The sequence below is a fragment of the Giraffa tippelskirchi genome, chromosome 13 (assembly GCF_054371585.1).
Source record: "Giraffa tippelskirchi isolate mGirTip1 chromosome 13, T2T-mGirTip1v1.2.pri, whole genome shotgun sequence".
Taxonomy (NCBI): Eukaryota; Metazoa; Chordata; class Mammalia; order Artiodactyla; family Giraffidae; genus Giraffa; species Giraffa tippelskirchi.
The window spans coordinates 97,203,067-97,224,634 of NC_137287.1; the positions used below are offsets into that span (position 1 = coordinate 97,203,067).

Genomic DNA, 21,568 nt, shown 5'->3' on the forward strand with positions numbered 1-21,568 from the left:
CAGAGCCGAGGAGGGTTTCCAGCAAGTGGGCGGGTGTTTCTTTTGAACCCCGGGACTCCGAGATCCGGGCCGGGCAACCCTCTCCCGCCGCGGCTTCCGGCTCACCCTCACCTCACGGAAACTCAAGTCTTCAGGTCGGTTCTCGAAGAGCCAGTTTATTAATCACACCAAAGGCATAAAACAACTTAAGACGCCAAAGTCCGACTGAAGAGAGAAACGGCGGATGAGGACGGTTGTCCGAGGATGGCCTGTGCTCGCGAACGAGACTGCGCGACCTGCCGGGTCACGGCCGGACGGTCAGACGCCCACCTCTGGCTCCTAGGCTGAGTGGCCGCCTGCGCTCAGCGACCGCCGAGGCGGGGCTCCGGCTGGGCGCGGGAGAGATGCTCGGCTGGCCGAGCCAGGCCAGGCTGGAGGTGCCGAGTCCAGACGCGGCCGGGGCGCGGTCACCGCCGGCCGCCCGCACGTCGGCCGGGAGACCAGGCGGCACCGACCACGCCGCGCGGGCGACTCGCTTCCGCCTGAGCTTCCGCAGACAGAAGAGACACAGGCGAGTGACGAGCCGCTGGCATCATTCCCCATATTACATAAAAATGGATGGCACGTTAAATAAACATTTTGTTATTAATCATTAAATATATTAACACCAACAATCATGTATAAATTAGGAAATAAATGTACAAACTATTTCACAAAGTGCTTTTTAAAATATATACACAACATTCAAGAAATTCTTAATGTAAGACATTTCAGATTGAAGTTTTGGGATAAGTTTTTTTCAAGTGTCCTTTTCCTTCAAAAAGTATTAATACAGCACTTAAAAAAAAACACAGACGAAAGGCATATTCCCATATTGGCAAAGAATAAAAATAAACTATTTTCACAGTTCTCTGAAATGTTTTAACATATTCAACGGGAAATTTTAATCCCCGATTGAGTTTGCAAATTACTTCTCTGAAAATTGTCAGGAAAGAACAGAACAAAATGAAGGGAAGTGACTCCCTAAATTGAAATTGCTAATGTCTGTGTCATTTAGCAATTAAGGGCTCTCACTTCAGTAATTTAATGTAGAGATGTATTTTTTAAGCCCTTACTAGTGTTAAGGGTTTCTAAAACCCGAAAGTCTACAAAATAAACACTTCTATCCCACTGTCCGTGTGATTCTGTCTCCACAAAAGAGGGCAGAACGTCCTAGAACAGGACTTGTACTGGACCCTAGCTGTCGCTTCAATGAGCCCTGGTGCTTCATCTGTAAAACAGCAACAGTAACTGTCGCCATGTTCCCAGTGGAGGCGGAATTCATTCCGCTAGAAACACATTAAAAATGTCTTATAGACTGCAAAGCATCCAATTCTGGATAAAGTACTACTTTAAAATTTTAAAACATAAGACTTCACTAAAACATCACCTTCAGTAGACTTGAGATATCAAGAATTGGATTTTTTTTGTATTTTCTTGGTTCTTGGAAATATGTCAGCATTTACCCAAAGATGTTTTTTAAAGGGGCCATAATAAACATGGGTATTATTATCCAAGTAAAGGTTGATAAAATGTCTGTATGACTTACTAGTGAAATGTAGAATTTTTCCTTTGACTTGACTTTTCCACATGAGCTATCTTTACCGTTTGTGCAGAATTTAAATGGCATTTAATGTCCTAGGAATGTAAAAATGACTCAAATTTCTCTACATAAGAACTTTCCTTCTCTTCAGGAAGAGCACAGTAAAATCAGTGGTGTTCTCTTTAAAAATAAGATGTGAATTTCAGATATTCCTAAATGAAAAGGAATGCTCGCTTGGAGATCTGAATAAGCAGGTCCTGGAAAAAGTAGTATAACTTGCCAACTCTTTGGAGAATTCGGTGTCACTATTTTAAATGATGAATTTAGAATTGAGCATATTACATAGTAAAATTCCAGAAATGACCAGCCGATAAACAAGGGTCAAACCCAAAGTAATTCCAGAGGACTACCCTCTCCTTCCTTCAGTAATACCGCTCTCCCTGGGTGAGGCTGATCACACTTGCCTTCTTGGATTCCTACTTATTTGGAACATTGATCCCTCTGTACTGTGTAATACAAAAACGTGTAACTTTTTGGATAAACAGAACCTGTGAGAGACACAGGTAAGGAGCGAGCTCTGGAAATAAACGGTTCACAGCCTCTCCAAGTGAAGCTTATTTATCCTTTCCATTGGGTAACAGAGACTGATGCAAATCACAGAAAATGCCTCCCCCACCTCCCTGCCATTGAGGCCCAGGAAGAGGCTGCCATCCAGGAGCAATGCAGCCAGTGAGAGACAAGTTTACAACCCCCAGTACAAGCACGAGAGGAGAGTCAGACCTCAGGTCTGTTCATAAGAGCACGCGGACTGTGGCCTCTGGTAGGTTTGTCCCGTCACTGGGCACAGAACACTCCAATGACAAAAGGACCCCTAAAGCTAGCTAGAAACACTGGGCGGGGGGGACAAAAAGGGACAACCTCTCCGTTGTATGGACATACAATACTATACACAGCACCAAATATGTCACACCATCAAAGCGCCATCTGGCACCAGCGTGCACGCTCGGTGTCCTACCCCACATGAAATGTGCGCACTTCACAAGCAGACGTGCGTGAGGCAAGGGGCAGTCTACAGGTCACAGCCCCTCAGAACTGTCACTGGCCTGTCCATCCTGGGCGGACACGCCGCTTCAGGATTCCTCACAGACGCGGGTCCTTCACTGCTGGTAATTTCCGTACTGGCCCTGCAAGAGAGCAAGACACAGATTATACCCCAATAGGCCTGCGTGAGAGGGTCCACACCTGAGGATAAGACAGACCCCACCCCAGCCCACACCCAGGATGAGAAGTGGACAGGGCATGGTTGGCCAGCGACCAAATGCCTCAGCCTGTTTCCATGAGGCAGGTGGGTAGCTGATGTTCTGGAAGCCATCATCCAGGCTGAGATGATTGACTTAGGTCAGTGGGTGGAAGAGGTTGGTTCACATGGTCACACAGCAGCTGACCATGCTGGGCCTGGGCCGGGTACCCCCGTCACATCCCCACCTGATCCTGCTGTGAGCAGGTTTGGGACGGGCTCCCCAGGCATACTCCCCTTGGCACCGCTTTCCGCACGCTCACCGTAAGGTTCCAAAAGCCAAAAAGGTTTGTTCCCCTAATGATTCTGCCCTGGGCTTATTTACTTCCTGTTCAGAACTCGTTCTCTACGTATAACTGGCTCATTGTTTATCTCTTTTTAGGGAGCAGGGTGAGAAGTATTTAAATAATGAGATACAGGACCTTACCTATTCAGGTACCAAGAGAAAAACATCCCTAATCCACACAGTGCCTTAAGGTTTTATTAGCCATGCAAATGGTCGTTAGTGCCTCTGACCTACCACATAAAGTCACTGATGGATAGTCACCTCTTGCCCAGGACTGTGCTCCAAGGAGACTCCAGAGTGCCCAGGACCCATCTCTTCTTGCCCACTGCCCTGCTCCTGCCCCAGACAGGTCCGACTGTGACAGGCAAGATGCAAGCTCTACAATCTGCCTAGGTGCCATGGCCTGCAGGCACGCAACAGACACTGACGCTGCCAGGCATGAGGGAAACATCCGAGGTGTGAAAGGACGAGACTCCAGGTGAGTTTAGGACACAAAGAGCCAGCTGTGTCTGACTGAAGTGGCAATTTTTAAAAACCTTACAGGTTCAGAGAATTCACGTTCCGGAGGAACCTGGGGAGCCAGCCTGTCCCATTTTATTATTATTTGTGGCCACAGGGGAAGGTTTTGTCACATGTGATGCACAAGGCGGGGCGCGGGTCTGGAAACGGGCAGAAGGCTTGCCTGCTCGTAGCCATAAGGCCGCTGCTGCTGGGCGGACGGGCCTGTCTGAGATGCTCGGTAGCTTCCGTACTGCTGGCCTTGTCCCTGCTGGTAGCTGGAGTACTGTGAGGGGGCGCCCTGGGCAGGCCCTGGAACACAGCAGGATCCGTGAGATCACCCCCCCCAACACCCCCTCCCACAGGTCCTCCCAAGCCCGAGACATGCGTTCATGCTAATTCAGTCGTGTCTGACTCTTTGCAACGCCATGGAATGTAGCCCGCGAGGCTCCTCTGTCCATGGGATTCTCCAGGCAAGAATATTGGAGTGGGTTGCCATGTCCCCTTCCAAGGAAATCTCCCCGACCCAGGGATCCAACCTGCATCTCCTGTGGCTCCTGGATTATAGGTGGATTCTTTACAGCTGAGCCACTGGGGAAGCCCCTGAGACATCGGCACCCATTTTTCCTCCACATTAAACGTGAGCAGTGAAAGCACCACAGCTGGCGGCCACCCCTGCTACACCCCCATGGCTCCAGCTATGCCCCCCCACATCCAGATGGGGACTGGGGGCCGCTCTCAGAGTGCTAGACCTGCTTCCTGGGACGAGTTTACACAGTCATGGTTATCACTGTAAACATGAGTTAAATGCACAGCAAATGGAGAAAACACGTGCAAGACAGTGATGGTGCCTCGAAGCCTAAGTGGACGGTGTAGGCGGAATTGACAAAGGCTGAAGGGTTTTTCCAAAACCAGCTGCTTCAAGGGCTGGGACGGGGGAAATGCTGTGGTCCCAGAAAGAAGCACATGCCCAAAGCCAAAAGCAGGGGGCACGTCCAAGGGGCATAGGCACCAACCCAAGCTCCCGAGAGGCAGGGCTGAGACAGCTTGAACCGTAAAATAAAGAAGTTTGGATCATAACCCGATGTATAACATCAGTACCTGTGAGCACCTACCAATAGAAATATATGATCAATAACTAAGTGAACAGGGGAGAAGACACCTATCTTCCCTGGAGAAGACTTCCTGGACAATCTATGTGGATGATGCCCCCTCAGGTGGGGATGGACCCACTGACACCACAGTCTGGAGGAGGGGATGGAGGGAGTGGGACAGTGGGAGGGCCTGGCAGTCGCCATGGACCACATGACCACGGTCAGCCTCAGCAGAGGCAAGTCACACCCATGGGAGGGGATACGAAGGCACTTCCCCCCCACAGTCTTCTTTTCAGAATCCAGACAAACCCAGCCTGATGGAGGGTCTACAAAGTGCCAGCCTAGCCCTCTTCAAAGTGCCAAGGTTAGGAAAGACAAGGAAAGTCCGAGCAACTTGCAACCCAAGGAGCTGTGGGACCCCGGACAGTCCAGGACAGGAAAGGACGTGCAGGTAGGCCCATGAGATCTGAAGAAACTGGGTTCAGTCCACAGCCACGCACCAGCCCTGGCTTCTTAGCTGTGACCACGGGGTGCCGGGAACAGAAGAGGTTAGCTATGGGGAACCATCAGCTCTCCCCACAGCTTTTCTGGAAACCTACAGCTGTTCCAAAATAAGAAGTGTGCAGGCACCCACTGAATGACCATGTTCCTGCAACCCCCCCTCCCTTACCGTAGCCTTGTTGTTGTCCGGGATAGCTCTGCTGGTTGGGGTACTGCTGTTGGGAGTACGTCTGCTGCTGAGCCGTGCCCTGCTGGTACCCTGTCTGCTGCTGGCTGTACTGTGAGTTTCCTGCAGAGGGAAGTAGACGTGAGCTTGCTTCCAGAGAGCAATGGCAGCTCCGTTGTCCCCCAAGGTATGGACTGCTTTGGGTTCCACAGATAGACTCTGCAGCTCCAGTACCTTTTCTTTTCCATAACAATACAAATTATTTTATTATACTTCTCTCTTACTATCTGACAGAAATACAACAATACAGCCAAAATAAAAAGATTATTGCAGTTAAAACAAAGCCCGATACCAGGGCTTTGAGGTCCTGATCCCGGGGATCGGTGGCCTTATTTGGAAAGAGGGTCTTTGCAGATATAATTGTTAAGGGGAGGCCATACTGGATTAGACTGGGCCCTAATCCAGTGTCCTTATAAGAAGGAGATCTGGACACATACAGGGAAAGGCTGTGTGACTCCCACCATTTAAAGGGACCCCACACGTTTCAGTGCACCCTCATTTTACAGGCAAATGTGCAAGCCAGTTCAGACCTGTAATGTGTTTTTTCTCTGACTTCATGGATGAAAAGATGCAGAAATTTGCCTCTGTGTTCTTCATCTATATGTGGGTATAGTCCCAGAGATGTTTTAGGTTCATTTTTTCTTTTTTTCTCAAAGAAAATGCCTTAATTCTCATTTTCAAAAATCTTAACTAGCCAGCCAGCACCCATGCTAAAAGCCTCATTTTTGGAAGAAAGCTCATAGTAAAATTTGAGAGAGTGGTAAGCATATGAACAAATAGTTATCAAGGGTTAAGAGTGAGTGTTAACAACCATTTAAAAATCCTATACCTACAATGGAAAAGAACCTAAAAAAAGTACATATGTAAATATATGTATATATATATAATTGAATCACTTTGCTGTACACCTGAAACACAACACTGTCAATCAACTATATTTAAATAAAATTTTAAAAATCAATAAAAATTAAAAATATTTCTACGAAGTCTTCCTAACGCAGGTCACAAGAGTTTTAGATTGGTGTAAAGATTCAATTCCCTTCAGTTTTCATAGTGCCTTTATACAAAGACCAATTTAAGCCTAGTTTCATTGTTTTCTTTCATATAGGGCCTTGCTCTTCAACGCCACAGTTCCTGCCCTTTAACTTGCAGTTTGTTGGGTCCTACTTTGCATAAGACCCCACCCTCTAGCAGGAGCAGCTGGAGGCTGGGGCCCAGGAGTGTTTACTCCTCTGTGGCATCAGAGAGCCAGTGAACAGCCTGTCTAGAAAGGAGACCTGTTTGTTGTTTTGTTGTTCTTTAATCAAAACATATTCTGAAGTAAGAGACAGAGCCACTGTTGACAAGAAGCCAGGTTATGAAAAATGGAATCCAAATAACTCATTTTTCTACATTATTTTTCCAGTTGTAAATAACTTTCCTCTTCCAGGAGTTGTAAATTCTAAGTATTTAAAAACTGGGATGGTAATAATGTACATTTAAAAATAACAGCTTTATTGAGAGCAAATTCATGTGGAAAGGCTTAAAACCCCACTAGGAAGTCCATTTCCAGCTGCACAAAAAGAAAGGGAACACACTCTGTAATATGGGCAAACTATTCTCCAAGGTGGGCTCTGAGGAGCCTGCCAGGTCTTTTTAAAAAATTATTTGTTTATTTGGCTGAGCCAGCTCTTAGCTGTGCTGCGGCATGTGGGATTTTTAGTTGTGGCAGGTGGGATCTAGTCCCTTGACTAGGGATCGAACCCGGGTCTCCTGCACTGGGAGTGTGGAGTCTTAGCCACTGGACCACCAGGGAAATCCCTCCTGGGTCTTTCTGATTGATCACCATCTAAGGAAACACCTTGACCTCTGCTCCCTCCTCACAACCATGGCCGGTCCCAGCAATAATGGTCAATGAGACAGCTGATGGCCAAGGAGGTGTTAGCAATTGGTGGAGATGCTGTTTCACTGTCCTTGTGTCTCCTGAGAAGTGCATCAGAGACTTGGCAGGTTTCTCTAGGGCTGCAGAGTTTTGGGGCCCATCTGCACGTTCTCATGTCTTACAGTCCCTGTTCTCCTTCTGTGGTAACAGGTAAAGGGGCTAATTCACAGCAGCAGCTGCTGAGGCCTGGACACAGGAGGTGTGCAGTGAGTGAGAACACAGCGCAGCTCTCACGCACCCAGAGAAACCTTCCTTGACCCAGGGCCAAACCCCAGCGGAAGACGGGCTGGTTTGGACAACTCTGAAACAAGAGGCAGGACTCTTTGAATATGCCTGAGGGATTCTCAAGAGGGTCTTGTGGGAGCAGCAGAGCCAGGGAGCCCAGATTCTGCCCTTCCTAGAACAACCCGGGGCTTTCCCTCCACTGGGGCAGAGACGACAACTTCCTTTGTTTTTCTGCTCCTTTTCATTTGTTTCTATCTTTAAGAATATTGCGACAGTCTATGACGTGGCCATGAAAAGAGAAAACACTCATTGGTGAACGAAGAGGCTGCTGTTAATAAATGTGGCAGGAATGTGGCCACAAAACAAAGGAACAAACCTGTGATGGTGACTTGTCTATAAAACCTTGTCGTCAAGCACAGATGAGCCTTGGGGCCTGAGTGGTGGCCGTTTGGGGCAGAGCCGCCCTGCTGTCCTGAATGCTTACCAGGTGTCACCATGGCAGTCACCATTGCCATCAGGAGAAAGTGAGAATTGACCCGAGGACTGGGGGTGGGGGGCAGATGTGCACAGCCATAGGGTTAGCGCTTTGATTTTCAACGACAGCCAATAATGTTTAATATTTCGAAGTTTGAGTTCTAAATGGACAGATACATTGATGCAATTTGAAATCTAAAAACAAACCCAGTCCACCTTGGAGAGGTCCAGGGCCCGCCTGCACCACCTGCCCGGCCTGGCCTTATCATCCCCGAGTCACTTCCATTGCTGTCCCCAGCATTTCTTGTCTGTTTATGGTGGGTGGGTGTGCTCTTAGCAGTCATCGTTTTACACAGAAGGCAGCATCCAGACACTCTGGTGCCGCACACCTGGTGTGACCCAGGGGACCTGCCACAGCAGTGCCCTGGACATGTCACAGTGGACACTGGCTGTGTCCAGCCTCTGCTCCTGCAAACGTCATGGAGAGGAAATGCCAGTGGGATGTCAAGGTTTCCATGGAGGGCTCTGCAGTGGCCCCGACAGCAACCCTGTCCCACCTAGCTGGGTTCACTGTGACCGGGGCCACTTCTCGGCACCTCTCACTCCAGGGAACCTGCAGGGCGCCTGCCCCCTGTGAACCATGCCAGGACCAGCCACCCGTGTCTCTTGAGGTTCCTCATTCCCTTGGGGGACAAAGCTAATTATGGGAAAGTCCTTTATGTCGGCTTCAAGCCACCCCTTATCGCCCCCAACAACACCCCTGCCTTTCACCCAAGACCACTCCTCTGAAAGAAACACCCCCACCTCCCAACCTAAAAAAGACCAGGCAGGCCACCCACTGAGGCACAGCCAGGATCGTGTGTGGTCCTGTGCGGGGGTCACTAACCAGGTGGAACAAAACGTTTCCAGATCCAGGAGGAAACCATGACGTCTACCACACCTTCCCTAAAAGAAGTCACCGAACGTTTTAGCAAAGTCCTCATCAATTATGGAGGGTGAGCACTTGTCACCCAAAGCGAGGGTACAAACTGCACTTGAGACTTCGATAGGCCTGCCCTGGTGAGCAGCATGGGAGGCAGGCAGGGGCTCTTCCTGAGGAGGAGGCTGAGCCCAGCTTTCCCGGAGAGGGAGGGGAAACAGGGAGGTAGTGTTTACTGGGGACAGATGGTCAGTTCAGGAAGAGGAAGGCTCTGGAGATGACTCTGTGACAGCCCAATGTGCACGTGCTTAGTGCCACTGAAGTGTGCACTTAAAAATGGCTACAATGGTAACGTGACATGTTTTTACAATTAAAAAAGTCACCCCAAAAGTCACATTTTCTAGTCACTTGTTCCATTCGTATCATCTGTCTTTTCTTTCCTGGGCCACTGGCAGCCCTGATGTTATCCCCACTCCTGGACCAGCAGACTGGGGGCCCCGGATCGCATCACCCATGAGCTTCCTAGTGGCCCTTCTCCTCTCAGGGCTTTCTGGGGGCAGCAGGAAGTCCTTTCCAGGGCCAGCTGGCACCCAATCAGTTTGGTAACATCACCTTGGCGGCTTTATCAGCACCCGCCCCATTTCTGCAGGCCCTGTGCACATTAGGCCTGGAGCTCACAGCCAGCTGCCTTACCGCCCTCGTAGTAGTGCTGCGTGGAGTCCTCAAATGACCGGTCGTAGCTCTGCTCTGTGTAGGATGCCGGCTGGTAGGCATAGTCGCTGTGTCCTGCAAGGAAAAGGGGCGCCTAGCAACCAGCGGAGGTCCTGGCTTCCCAGACCCAGGAAAGATCACATGGACTCAGCCATCAGGTCAGGATGCCCTGCCGCTGGATGTGGGTCCCGTGTCCTAGAAGGAGCCCGTGGGGGTGCTTCCTGCTGTCTGGCAGCCAAGGTTCCTTTAAAGTGCAGATGGCTACCTGCTCCTGGGGCCAACAAGCCAAGGTTTACAGGGCATACTTGGTGCCCCATGTCTGACACACATGTGTCCATTAGCTCTTAATGTTGCTACGTGGTCACCATCCCGCCACCGGCTCCCATCGGAGTGCGTGACCCCTCTGGTCTTGGCCACCTCCCCACCACCCACTGCCTGACCTGGTCACACATCCTTGCATGGGGTCCTCCCCAAATCCCACATGTCCTCTGTAGTCACTTTAAGCCATCTCTACAAATCCTGATTTTAAAGATGCTGGAATGGTGACACGGAAAAGGAAAATAACCTGCAGAAGGTGTAACTGAGCAGCTGGGAGGTAGGTGTTATAGGACATCCAGTTGGCTCAGGTTTGTCACCTTTCTGAAGGCACTTCACCACGAGCTCGTGCCTATCCTTCGGACATTTGTGTCCATCCATTCAGAGGACTGTGCTCCCAGCCCCAGGGAGCCCAATGCCGCAAGCTTCTCTCAGCAGAGACCAGCCCCCACCCTCAAAGGGGACTCTGGGTGCTTTGCTGGCGGGGGTGCTGGGGCTGAACTGGGAACAACTAGGGAGTGAGGACAGACGCCAAGGAAGTGGGCCTCACCATCGGGGTAGTACTGCTGGCTCATGGGCTCCGAGGTGGCCTGGCTGTGGCCATACTGCTCACCGCTGTAGTACTCCTCCTGGCCCAGGTACTGCTGGGACGAGCCTGGGGGGACAGTGCTGACGTCACCTCCCCAAGCCCCAGAACCTCCCAGATGGGCCCGCTCAGATGACCCCCCACTAGGCCCGCCCAGGGGACACAGGGCCCTGCCGCATGTCCAGCCCCCAGAAGCTGGGCTTCCCACAGTGGCCCTCCACCCACCAGTTCCCAGCACCGAGGGCGGCCTCACCTTGCTGGGAGGGCCGGTAGGGCGCCATGGGCCGCTGCCCCATCACGCCGCCCCCCTGCCCGCTCTGGCCCATCATGGCCATGGACTGGCCCTGGTAGTGCTGGCTCCCTCCCTGCGCCGCGCTGTAGTGAGACGAGGCTGCCTGCTGGTGCATCATGGACACTGGGGGACACGACAGACCCCAGTAACCCAAGAAGTTCCCGGGTGGTGCCTTCCCCACCCCCAAACTAGCCTGCACCCTCACCCCAGGTTGTGGTTTCCACAAGGGCCCCCCATGGGGCCACGTCACCCTTCCTTCCAAAGTGCCTTTGGGTGACTCATAAAATGTGAAACGTAGCCCCCACCTGCTGGTCCCAGAGAAGCCTGTTGACCTGCCCTCCCCCGACTGTAGCCTCAAAGGGCCCTGGGAGGCCCTGACTGCCTGTCCTTTTCCCCTGCTTGGGACCCTCCAGGCAGCGCTGTCCAGCACAAGGTATGTGAGCCACATCACAGAATGAAAAGAAACAGGTGAAATCTATTTCAGCAACATTTTATTTCACTCAGTATATCCCAAATAGGTTGTTTTCAGTATGTAATTAACATAACAAGAAGCAAGGAGAAATTTCACACCCTGTTTCTGCTCTAAGCTTTGAAATGAACGGGGCACCGCAGTTTGGACCCAACGCTTCCTGAGTGCTCAAGGCCCCAAGCTGCCCGGCGGGGTTCCTGCCACTCCTCAGCATGCCCTGCATGCCTCCTGCCTGTGGGAGCCCTACCCTGTCCTCCCAGCGCGGGGTAGGGGGGGCGGGATGCCACCACCCTTCAGAGCCTCCCCTGAAGCTGCTGTGGGAACAGCCAAGCCCCCCACTCACTGGGCCTGTACCCACCAGCCTCGCCCCTTGGGGAGCTGCCAGAGGAGGGGGCCATGGGCCGAGCGGGGCGGTACCTGGGTTGGACTGCATGTTGATGTTGGCCCGGGACACGTAGTTGCTGATGGCGCCCTGGCTCTGCAGGGGTACACTCTGCGAGGCAGGGCCCGAGTGGCTGTAGCCGGGCCCCGAGCCGTGGCCGCTGCCTGACATACTCATGGAGGTGGTGGGCAGCGTGCTCTGTGCTGTCTGCTGCAGGGACACATGGTTTGGACCTGTGGGGGGGGTGAGGGGGTGTGAAACCCACGGCAGACCAGCTCTGAAGGAACCCCCCCGAAGCTTCCTTCAGGTGACTGTGCAGGGGGGAGGCTGACCATGGTCAAGGACGCAACCAGCGAAGGAAATGGCCTGCTTCCCATCACATTAATCAACCGTCCCAATGGCTGCTACTGACTCTCAACCCAAGGACAGGACACCTGTGCACTCAGGTGACCAGGTGATGCACGCCGATTTGCAGGGTCACAGGCAATCTGGGGCTGGAACAAGGGCCCTCCCCCTCCCTGTGTCACCCGCATGCGTGTGCCCACAGCAGGGCCTCTGGGAAGAGGGTCTCTACCACAGCACAAGCCACTTGGGAGCCCAGTCGGTGACCCAGTTGTTTCCCGGAACCAACCCGAGCCCGACGCACCGGGGCTGCTCACCATTGCCGATCTGGGCCTGCATGAGTGAGGACGGCGGCAGGCCGGCCCCGATGGCATCGCTGAGGCTACCCTGCGAGTGCAGGCCCTGGGCCGAGCTGCCCTGAGACAGCCCTCCCGGGCCCAGCGTCATGCTCTGCGTTGGTGGCTGTGGCAACAGGAAGGTCACAGGGAGGAGGGTTAACATGGAGAACGGCCTCTAGACCGTCTCATCCAGGGACTCAGCCACCCTGAGATCTGCAGCCACATTTGCTTGCTGCCTGGCAAATGTCTCTAAGACAGACCACCGCTCTCATACAGTTGGACAGCTCAGGCCAAGACAGAAATGCTACTCCAAGTGTTCCCTGAACTTATGAACACACACTTGGAGGTTCAAAGCTAGGTCCCCCTTTCCTGGGACTCAGGGAGTTGCTTCACCAGCTCCAGCTGTGTCCACCTCACCTTCTCCACACCCCTTTCCACCGGCCTTGGTCTCAGCTGGCCAGGGTCTCTGTCCCTGGTAGCCCTGAGCCCTTGCACAGCCTGTCCTGTGCTACAGTATCAGGCTGCCAGATACCCCGCTCCTCCTCGACCACCAGGCCCACCTCTGATCACAGGACTGAAGATGGAGCTTCCAAGTGACCCCCCACCCACCTGGGCACCCTCATCTCCTAGATCTGAACCAGACAGCAGCCCCGCAGCTTTGGACCAATGGTGTCTATACCTTCCCCCCCGCCCTCCCCCGCCTTGGTGGGCACTCACGGCGGGCAGCAAGGACTGCATGTTCTGGTTGGAGTCTGCGATCGTGGCCAGGTAGACCAGGTTCCGGTGCAGGATCTGCTGGTACCTGCAGGCGGGGGCGTAGGTGAGGGGAGGAGCCTGCCCAGCCCTGCAGCCAAGCCCTGGGGTGGGGGAACAGGCAGGTGGCACAGTGCTCTGAAATCCAGAAAGGGCCAGAGGTGGGGAGGGATACCCTGACCTGATACCGCTGAGTCTGTTCAGAGGATGGAGGTGGGGGTGGGTCAGAGGGAGGTGGGGGCCAGGGAGACACAGGAGGGGCTGAGCCTCCTCAGTGGACCCTGGCACTGGGCTCACTTGATACCCTAGCCCTTGAAGAGGCAACAACATCTATGACAGCAGCTCGTGAGCCCACTCCGCCCCCAGCCCTGGGCCCCACAGCGGTCCCCTTTCCCCTACACTCGCATTTCCCTCCAAACCCGCCCACCTCACTGTGGGGAGCCACCCAGGGGGAGCCGACTCAGCAGCTTAGCTGACCCCAAGGCCCCACTTGCTCAGGCCACCGAGCCCCAGAGGTGGCTGGGAGGGGTGTGGGCAGCACGGCCACTCACTGGGTGCACTCAGCCGTCTTGCCCTTGCTCTGATAGTCCAGGATGCACTGGATCAGGTGGTGGTTCTCGTCCAGCATCTGAAGGAGAAGCAAACGTGAGCGCGGGAACATGGTGTGTTCTCGGGTGGTCTTTGAGGGGGCTTGAGGGCACCATCCCACAGCTCATGAGGCCCAGCGGTGCCATTAGCAGAGCTGCCCCCTCACAGCCCCAGCCAGCAGGGCCCAGCACTTTCCACATCCCTGGGCCAAGCCCCCAGCCCTGCAGGGCCAGGGTCCATCACCCCCAGCCCCACCCAGACAGGTCCCAGGTTCTCACTCTGCAGTGGAAAACCCACAGCCTGCAGGACCTGTTTTCCAGGGTCCTTGAGGGTGGGTTGGCATCTGGAGAACATGAGACCCGCAAGAAATGGCCATGTGGTGGGGACACCTAGGGGAGGCATTCTCCAGAATGGCCACTTGGGGACAGCACCTGGGGTAGCCCTGAAGACCAGGAGGCGACAGAGGCTGCAGAAAAGGTCACCACGTGGGAGCATGGGAGGGACTCCCAGAGTCTGTCCAGGAGGCCCCACGTGGACACTTCCCATCAGGACATGGGGCGGAGATGAGGGACCCAAGCACCGAGGGCCTCCCCCTCCCCACAGCCCTTGAGGCTTTGGTCTTGGTTTTTTTAGTTACAACCTCCTTCTCTCTGCCAGGCTGTGTTTTCTCCACCCTGGAGATGATGCCCCAAATTCCGCCATTCCCACGCCAGCAGAGGAGCAGGCCCAAGACGGGGAGCCACAAGGGGGCGCTGTGGGCCGGGGCTGCCTGCGGAGCCCAGCGCAGGCAGGCTATTAGACCCACAGGGACTGGGCATCCTGGCCATCTGCCCAGGAAGCCTTTCCCAGATTTTTTTTTTTTTTTTTTTTGGAGACTCAAATACAAAGTTCTATTTATTTTCAACAATGAAATCAACACAATAGAGAGGAATTAATCCTCTAATTTTTAAATCTAACACAATTCTTAGCACAAAACTATCCTCAATAAGTGAAAACACATTACTAGTAAATAAGTAAGACTTTTCTTGAGACTCTCTTATAGTGTGTGTCTGAAACAAAACTAGACGACAGGTAAAGAAACCCATGCTAGAGACTTCACTGACACAGACTCGAAGAAAAGAACAGGCAAGGAACAGGGTTCCCAAATATTAAGCTGGCAAAAGAAACATGGAGTTTTCAAAGCAGCCCAGGAACCAGAGCTCACTGAAGGATACAAGAGTTTGGGACAGTCCATGTTCAAGGCCTTGTAATTAAATCTTTCCATATTTCTAGATTCTTGATTTGGAATCTATCACAATCTAGAGGAGCTTCTGCCAAAAGATAAGAGGCTCTTTATTCATGCTTTCACAAGACCTATCTAATTTTCCTTCCTTGACTTCGTGACTAGCTCCTATCACCAATATAGCAGGGATTCGGCTCCAGAAAACGATCACTACCATGTAAACCCATCTCTCTGTTCTCAGTTTTCCTTTCATAAACACACTGATACTGCCCGGAACAGCTCGAAACATATCCCATTTCTTTTATTTCCATCCTCCTACACAACTCTGCATGGCGTGCTGCAGTCTATGGGGTCGCAAGGAGTCGGACACGACTGAGCAACTGAACTGAACACAACGCTGCTTGGGTACAAAATCTAGGACTCACAGTACAACAACAAAATTGGTCAAAGGATTAGTGTCACTTCCAATGTAAAAGTTTCTGAAGTCCAATGGTCACACAAAAAAATGTTAATGTCTTATCTGCCCAACTTTTTTTTCCATTATCTTGACAATTATTTCTTTCAGAATTCAATCCTCCGAGCTACATTCTGAGCACCAAATTTTTTGACCAATGCATCTCTAGTAGCCTCATCATCTTTTTGCAAATCTAAGTCATCCTGTCGGGACCAAATGGGATACCCATCAGCCCTCTGACCAGACTCTAAAAAGGAGGAAGTAGCCTCCAGCTCACCACTATTTTTTAGGAAGGCCTGTGTAACTGTTGACAGATCCAAGTTAAACTTTTCCATCAATTGCCGGATGATCTTAATGGCAGCTCCCACCTCTGGTGCAGAAACTTTTTCTTCTTCTTCTTCTTCTTCCTCATCAGGCTGTGTTTCTGAGTCTTCCTCAGGCGTGGGGGGATCATCATCACACATTGTTATATGTATTTCAAAATCAGGACTCTCATCCACCTGGAGCTCGGGTCAGTTCCACTTTCTGTTTTCCTCCTCCATCTTGAACTCTCTTACCTTTCTGGGCCTCAGGTGTATAAAAAGGACAGATGGGATGACCACTTTCAAAGGAGAACGGACGGAGGGAAAAAATGGTTCATATCTAGTTAACATACCACAATCGCCTCAAACTCACGGGTAGCTTCTACAAGCATCTTTTTGACTGCTGCTTCATTCTCCTTGATCTCTTCTTTTTCAAATTCTTCTTCAGGCAAGCCTGGAGTTCTCTTATTCTGTGGTTCCCCGCCATCAGCAGCCTCCGGGTCTTGCTCAGCCTTCCTCTTGAGTTTCTGCGAGGAGGGGCTCACGGGGGCCTCCCCTAGCAGGTACTTGTGCTCCTGGCCCCGCAGGCGCTTCAGGTAGCGGTCCTTCATGGACTGCCAGGAGTGCTGGGTGAGCGAACTCTTCTCCATCGCTTTCCACAAGGCGTTACCTGTGACGGAGCTGGCCGAGCGGGCATGTTCCTTCACGTAGGTCAAGATGGCCACGTCGTCCGCGTCCGTGAAGACCATCCGCCCCGCCTGCGACTGCAGCTCAGGCTCCTCCGCCGCTGCCGCCGCTGCCGCCGTCGCGGAGCCCCCATCCTGGACCCCGGGCTTCGACTCTGGGGCCTGGTCGGTTGCCGGAGCCGGGCCCAGACGGTAGGCCTCCAGCTCGAGCTTCTCGTTGCGCTCCACGCAGTCTAGAATGTACTGCGTGGAGATGAACTCGCCCGAGGCCTCGGCGCCTCCCCGGGCTGGGCCAACAGCACGGCCCCGGGCTCCTGAACGCGACAGAGTGCCGCCGACGTGCAGGATGAGCGTCGAGAGCCGGCGCTTTGCCGGGCTGGGACGCACGTAAAAGGACATGGAGCTGCCATCCTCCCTCACGAACAGAGTCGAGGAATGAGTGGGTCCATTCGGGTCTTTGCCCAAATCCATCGCCTCCGCCATAGCTCGCCCGGGGCACCGGGAAAAGCTGCCCCCTTGCGAGCGCCTGACGAACAGGGAACTGCCCTTTCCCAGATTAAGAAAGGAAAACAATCACAGAAGGCCGTGTCCTCTCCCTCTCAGAACCGCCCCTAAGAGGATCCACGGGCTCTACCTCCTAGGCTCGTGTTGCCGGGCGAGAATCCTCTCCCAAGGTCACATGCTTCACATGAACCATAAGTCCGTTTCAGCATCCTTCCTATCTGCTCAGAAAAGGGGGGATGCTAAGTGCTCAATGTTTGTGTAACTTAAGCAACGACAGGAAAACCATAGGATGAGACGTTAACCAGCTGTTACGAACATTTTTGTTCTCATAACTAGGAGAAAATGTTACACTGTTAGGATTTTTTAATAACAAGGTACTATCTCACTTCACGGCAAGTAGAAGGGGAAAAAGTAGCAGCAGTGACAGATTTTATTTTCTTGGGCTCCAAAATCACTGTGCACGGTGACTGCAGCCATGAAATGAAAAGATACTTGCTCCTTGTAAGGAAAACTATGACAAACCTAGACAGTGTATTAAAAAGCAGAGATATCACTTGGCCGACAAGGTCTGTATGGTCAAAGCTGTGGTTTTCCAGTAGTCATGTATGGATGTGCGAGTTGGACCATAAAGAAGGCTGAGCGCCAAGGAACTGATGTTTTCTAACTGTGGTGCTAGAAAAGACTCATGAGAGTCCCTGTGACAGCAGGGAGATCAAACCAGTCAATCCGAAAGGAAATCAACCCTGAATATTCATTGGAAAGACTGATGCTGAAGCTGAAGCTCCAATGCTTTGGTCACTTGATGTGAAGAGCTGACTCATTGGAAAAGACCCTGATACTGGGAAAGACTGAGGTCAAAAGAAGAGGGAGGCAGAGGATGAGATGGTTAGATGGCACACCAGCTCAATGGACATGAGTTTGAACAAACTCTGGGATAGTGAAGGACAGGAAAGCCTGATGCATTGCAGTCCATGGGGTTGCAAAGAAATGGGCTTCTTAACGGACGCTGACTTCTGTTGTTGCATCTCACAGGCTTAGCTGCTCCATCTTCCTGGATCAGGGATCAAACCCATGTTTCCTGCATTGGCAGGTGGATTCTTAGCCACTGGACCACCTGGGAAATCCCTGAAGGAGACTTTCTGAGGAGAATAATCAGACCCTGGGAGAGACTTCCCAAGGTGGATGACCCAGTTCTGACTGAGACGTTCTGAGGAGGGATGACCTGATCCTGAGGTAGATGACACTTCTGAGGGGAGATGGCCCAGTCCTAAGGGAGACTTCCTGAAGGGGAATGCCCCAAATCAGACAGAGATTCCCTAAGGAGGGGCAGCCTGATCCATGAAAAGGATTTCTGAGAAGGGATTACCCAACTCCCAGGGGGACTTTCTGAAGAGAATGACCTGCTCTGAGAGAGATTCTGGAGGAGGGATGACCCGATCCTCAGGGAGACTTTGTGAGGAGGGATGACCTAACCCTGAGGGAGACAATCTCAGGAGGGATGACCCAATCCTCAGGGAGACTTTCAGAGGAGGAATGATCTGATCCAGAGGGAGATTTTCTGATGAGAATAATCAGACCCAGGGAGAGACTTCCTGAGGTAGGATGACTCACTTCTGACAGAGACATTCTGAGGAAGAAAGACCTGATCTTTGAAATACTTTCTGTGGAGCGACTACCTGATCCTGGGAAAGACTTTGGAGGAGAGATGATCTGATCCTTAGGGAGACTTGGAAGAGGAATGACCCGGTCCTGTGGGAGACTTTGTGAGGAGGGATGACTGGATCCAGAGGGAGACCTTCTGAGAATTACTTGACCCTGAGGGAGACTTTTGGAGGAGAAATGAGCCAATGGGGAGTCTTTCAAAAGAAGGGTGACTCAATCCTGAGGGAAACACTCTCAGGAGGGATTAGCCCACCTGAAGGGAGACTTCCTGAGGATTGAAGACATCCTGAGGGATATTATCTGAGGGAGCTTATGAGTCCTGAGAGACTCTATCAGAGGAAGAATGACCTGATCCTGAGGTATACTTTGTGAGACGGATTACCTGATCCTTAGGGAGACTTTCTGAAGAGAGACAACCAGTTGCCTGGGAGACTTATAGAGGTGATGACCTAATCCTGACAGTGACTGCTAGAGGAGTGACGACCTGGTCCTGAGGGGTGTCTTCTCAGCAGAGATAACTGGATCCTGAAGGGGCATTTCTGAGAAGAAATGAGGCAATCCCAAAATATCCTGGGGAGCAACAACCCGATCCCGAGGGAGACTTAACATACTTTCTTAACACAAAAAGGAAAAGGCATCTTCCACTCTAACTGAGTGCAACATGTCTGTGTTACTTGTATCCAACTCTTTGCAACCCCATGGACTGTAGCCCGTCAGGCTCCTCTGTCCACAGGATTCTCCAGGCAAGAATACTGACATGGGTTGCCATTCCCTCCTCCAGGGGATCTTCCCAACCCAGGAATCAAATCCAGGTATTCTGCATTGCAGGTGGATTCTTTACCATCTGAGCCACCAGAGAAGCCCTATTGAGTGCAACTGACCCATAATCTTCAAAATGTTAAAGTTTTAAAAACGAAGATGGAAAAAGAATTCCTTACTGGAAAACTGAATATACGTGACTTGGGATTTTCTTTTTCTATGAAGCACATTTTTGACATAAATGGGGAATTAGAATTAGGTCTACAGACCAGGTAACAGTCCTTTGTCCATGTCAGCTCCCACATTCCCATTTGTGTTCTGTGGTTATGTCTTTGTCTTCAGGAAAGTGATGCTTGGACATTTGGGAATAAAAGTCAGTTTGCAAATCTCAAACAATTCTGGCAAAAATAATATTTATACACAGGGCAGGGGGGCAGAGAAAGGAGGAGAGAGCAAATGAGGCAACATGTTAACGTGGGGAAATCAGGGGAAAGAGAATATGGGAATTATTTTAAAGGTTCACGTCCCACACACCTTTTTTCAGGAATCTGCAAAATGATGTGGTCTCATAAAACAAGGGAGCGAATGGCAAGAGGGGAAGACCTCATCCAACACAGAGGCCTAAAGAATGGGGACTATGGTGGAGGGAGACCCAGAGAGGCCCAAGAAGAGTAGCACTGAGATCATGAACCTGACAGATTACCTGAGCTGAGGCTTCCGTGACTGGGAGAAAATCTAGGATAAAGTAGTGAGAAATCATTTAAAAGAAAGTGAGATTGCCAACTCCAGGGGGAAAAAAAAGACTGGACAGGAAAAATGATCACACACAAGATCGTGCATGGAACAATATTTACACCATCACAACCAGAGATGGAACTAATGCCAACAACCAGGGGGCCATCCTGGGGCAATAGGAGCACTTGTGTGTGGTCGAAGAGGGAGCATGAAAACGAGCCATGACCCCCTTTGCCATCATCTTCATGTGAGAGCAAATGTTAGGGACTGAATATCTGCTGTACCCCTAAAACTCCTGTGTTGAAGCCCTAACTCCCAATGTGATGGCGTCTGGAGGGAGTACCTTTGGGAGGTGTTCAGGTTTGGATAAAGTCATGGGGGCAGAGCCCCCATCATGAGATCACTGTCCTGGTGAGAAGAAGACAACACCAGAGCTCCCTCTGGGATGAAGACAGCAAGAAGGTGGCTGCCCACAAACCAAGGGGCAGGTCCTCGCCGGGAACCAAATCTGCCACCACCTTGGTCTCAGACTTTCAGCCTCTAGGCTGTGAGCGGACTGAGTCAACAGACAATGCTTAAAGCTAAAATCATTCAAGAAGCAGCCACTTGTTTAGCAATGGTGAGGGCAAGTGGTGCTGCTGGGAGGTGGAAACCAGCATGGGGGTGGAAGAATGACCCCGAATTTCTTATACAAGCCCCACAGCACGATTTGATTCTTTATGTGCAGGTGTGGTTTTGATGAGTGTAAAATCTAACCTTAAAACAAGAAGTAAATGACCAGAGGGAAACCCTGGCTCACTCCAGATTGGAGATTACAGAGATTTTATTTCCTATGAAAGTGAAAGTCACTCAGTTGTGTCCGACTCTTTGTGACCCCATGGACTATACAGTCCATGGAATTCTCCAGGCCAGAATACTGGAGTGGGTAGCCTTTCCCTTCTCCAGGGGAATCTTTCCAACCCAGGGATCTAACCCAGGTCTCCAAATTGCAGGCGGATTCTTTACCAGCTGAGCCACAAGGGAAGCCCAAGAATAAGGGAGTGGGTAGCCTATCCCTTCTCCAGCAGATCTTCCCCACCCAGGAATCGAACTGGGGTCTCCTGCCTTGCAGGTGGATTCTTTAGCAACTGAGCTATCAGGGAAGCTCTGATATTTTCTGATGGACTGGAAATCCATTGGGGTCTCCCTGCGCAGTTCATATCCTGCCAACTACATGGTGGTTATCTGTGAATCAGTTCCTTCTTATTTCCTATAAGCGTTTATTAAAATTTCTAAGAGAGGAATTTGTTACTGTTACCATTTAAAAGATGATTCTATTATCTTTAAGCTTCTTTTTTTTGGATCTTTTAAATTTTTATTTAACTTAAAAAAAGGTTTTTTTTATTTTATACTGGGGTATAAATGATTTACAACGTTGTGTAAAAGGTGATTTTAAAGAGTCTGGGACTGCCGGGGCTGGGTGGGTC

The 21,568-nt window shown here is 51.3% G+C and overlaps 2 protein-coding genes across 4 annotated transcripts in view; both read right to left on the reverse strand.

Annotated features, from left to right (window-relative positions):
* Nucleotides 1–135: 135 nt before the first annotated feature.
* The window catches only part of SS18L1 (SS18L1 subunit of BAF chromatin remodeling complex), a 30,661-nt gene continuing 9,228 nt past the window's right edge, over nt 136–21,568 (reverse strand). Inside the window, exons 1-11 of one of the 3 annotated variants that reach the window (XM_081561124.1) lie at nt 16,427–16,623; nt 13,742–13,818; nt 13,155–13,239; nt 12,417–12,561; nt 11,793–11,990; nt 10,868–11,029; nt 10,579–10,683; nt 9,696–9,788; nt 5,407–5,526; nt 3,827–3,954; nt 136–2,745 (exon numbers count right to left, since the gene is read on the reverse strand). In XM_081561124.1, coding sequence (XP_081417250.1) covers nt 2,719–2,745; nt 3,827–3,954; nt 5,407–5,526; nt 9,696–9,788; nt 10,579–10,683; nt 10,868–11,029; nt 11,793–11,990; nt 12,417–12,561; nt 13,155–13,239; nt 13,742–13,818; nt 16,427–16,453 — 1,167 coding nt within the window. In that variant the 5' untranslated portion in view covers nt 16,454–16,623 and the 3' untranslated portion in view covers nt 136–2,718. Of the gene's footprint in view, nt 2,746–3,826; nt 3,955–5,406; nt 5,527–9,695; nt 9,789–10,578; nt 10,684–10,867; nt 11,030–11,792; nt 11,991–12,416; nt 12,562–13,154; nt 13,240–13,741; nt 13,819–15,731; nt 15,827–16,426; nt 16,624–21,568 lie in introns of those variants that run through there. The other 2 variants (XM_081561125.1, XM_081561123.1) reach the window with 2 other exon arrangements.
* LOC145533547 (telomeric repeat-binding factor 2-interacting protein 1-like) lies at nt 15,866–16,468 on the reverse strand. The gene is made up of 2 exons (XM_081561129.1): nt 16,130–16,468; nt 15,866–15,954 (listed from the first exon to the last, which is right to left on the reverse strand). Exons 1-2 carry the CDS (start codon nt 16,404–16,406, stop codon nt 15,947–15,949), a joined length of 285 nt encoding a protein of 94 aa, XP_081417255.1. The 5' UTR covers nt 16,407–16,468; the 3' UTR covers nt 15,866–15,946.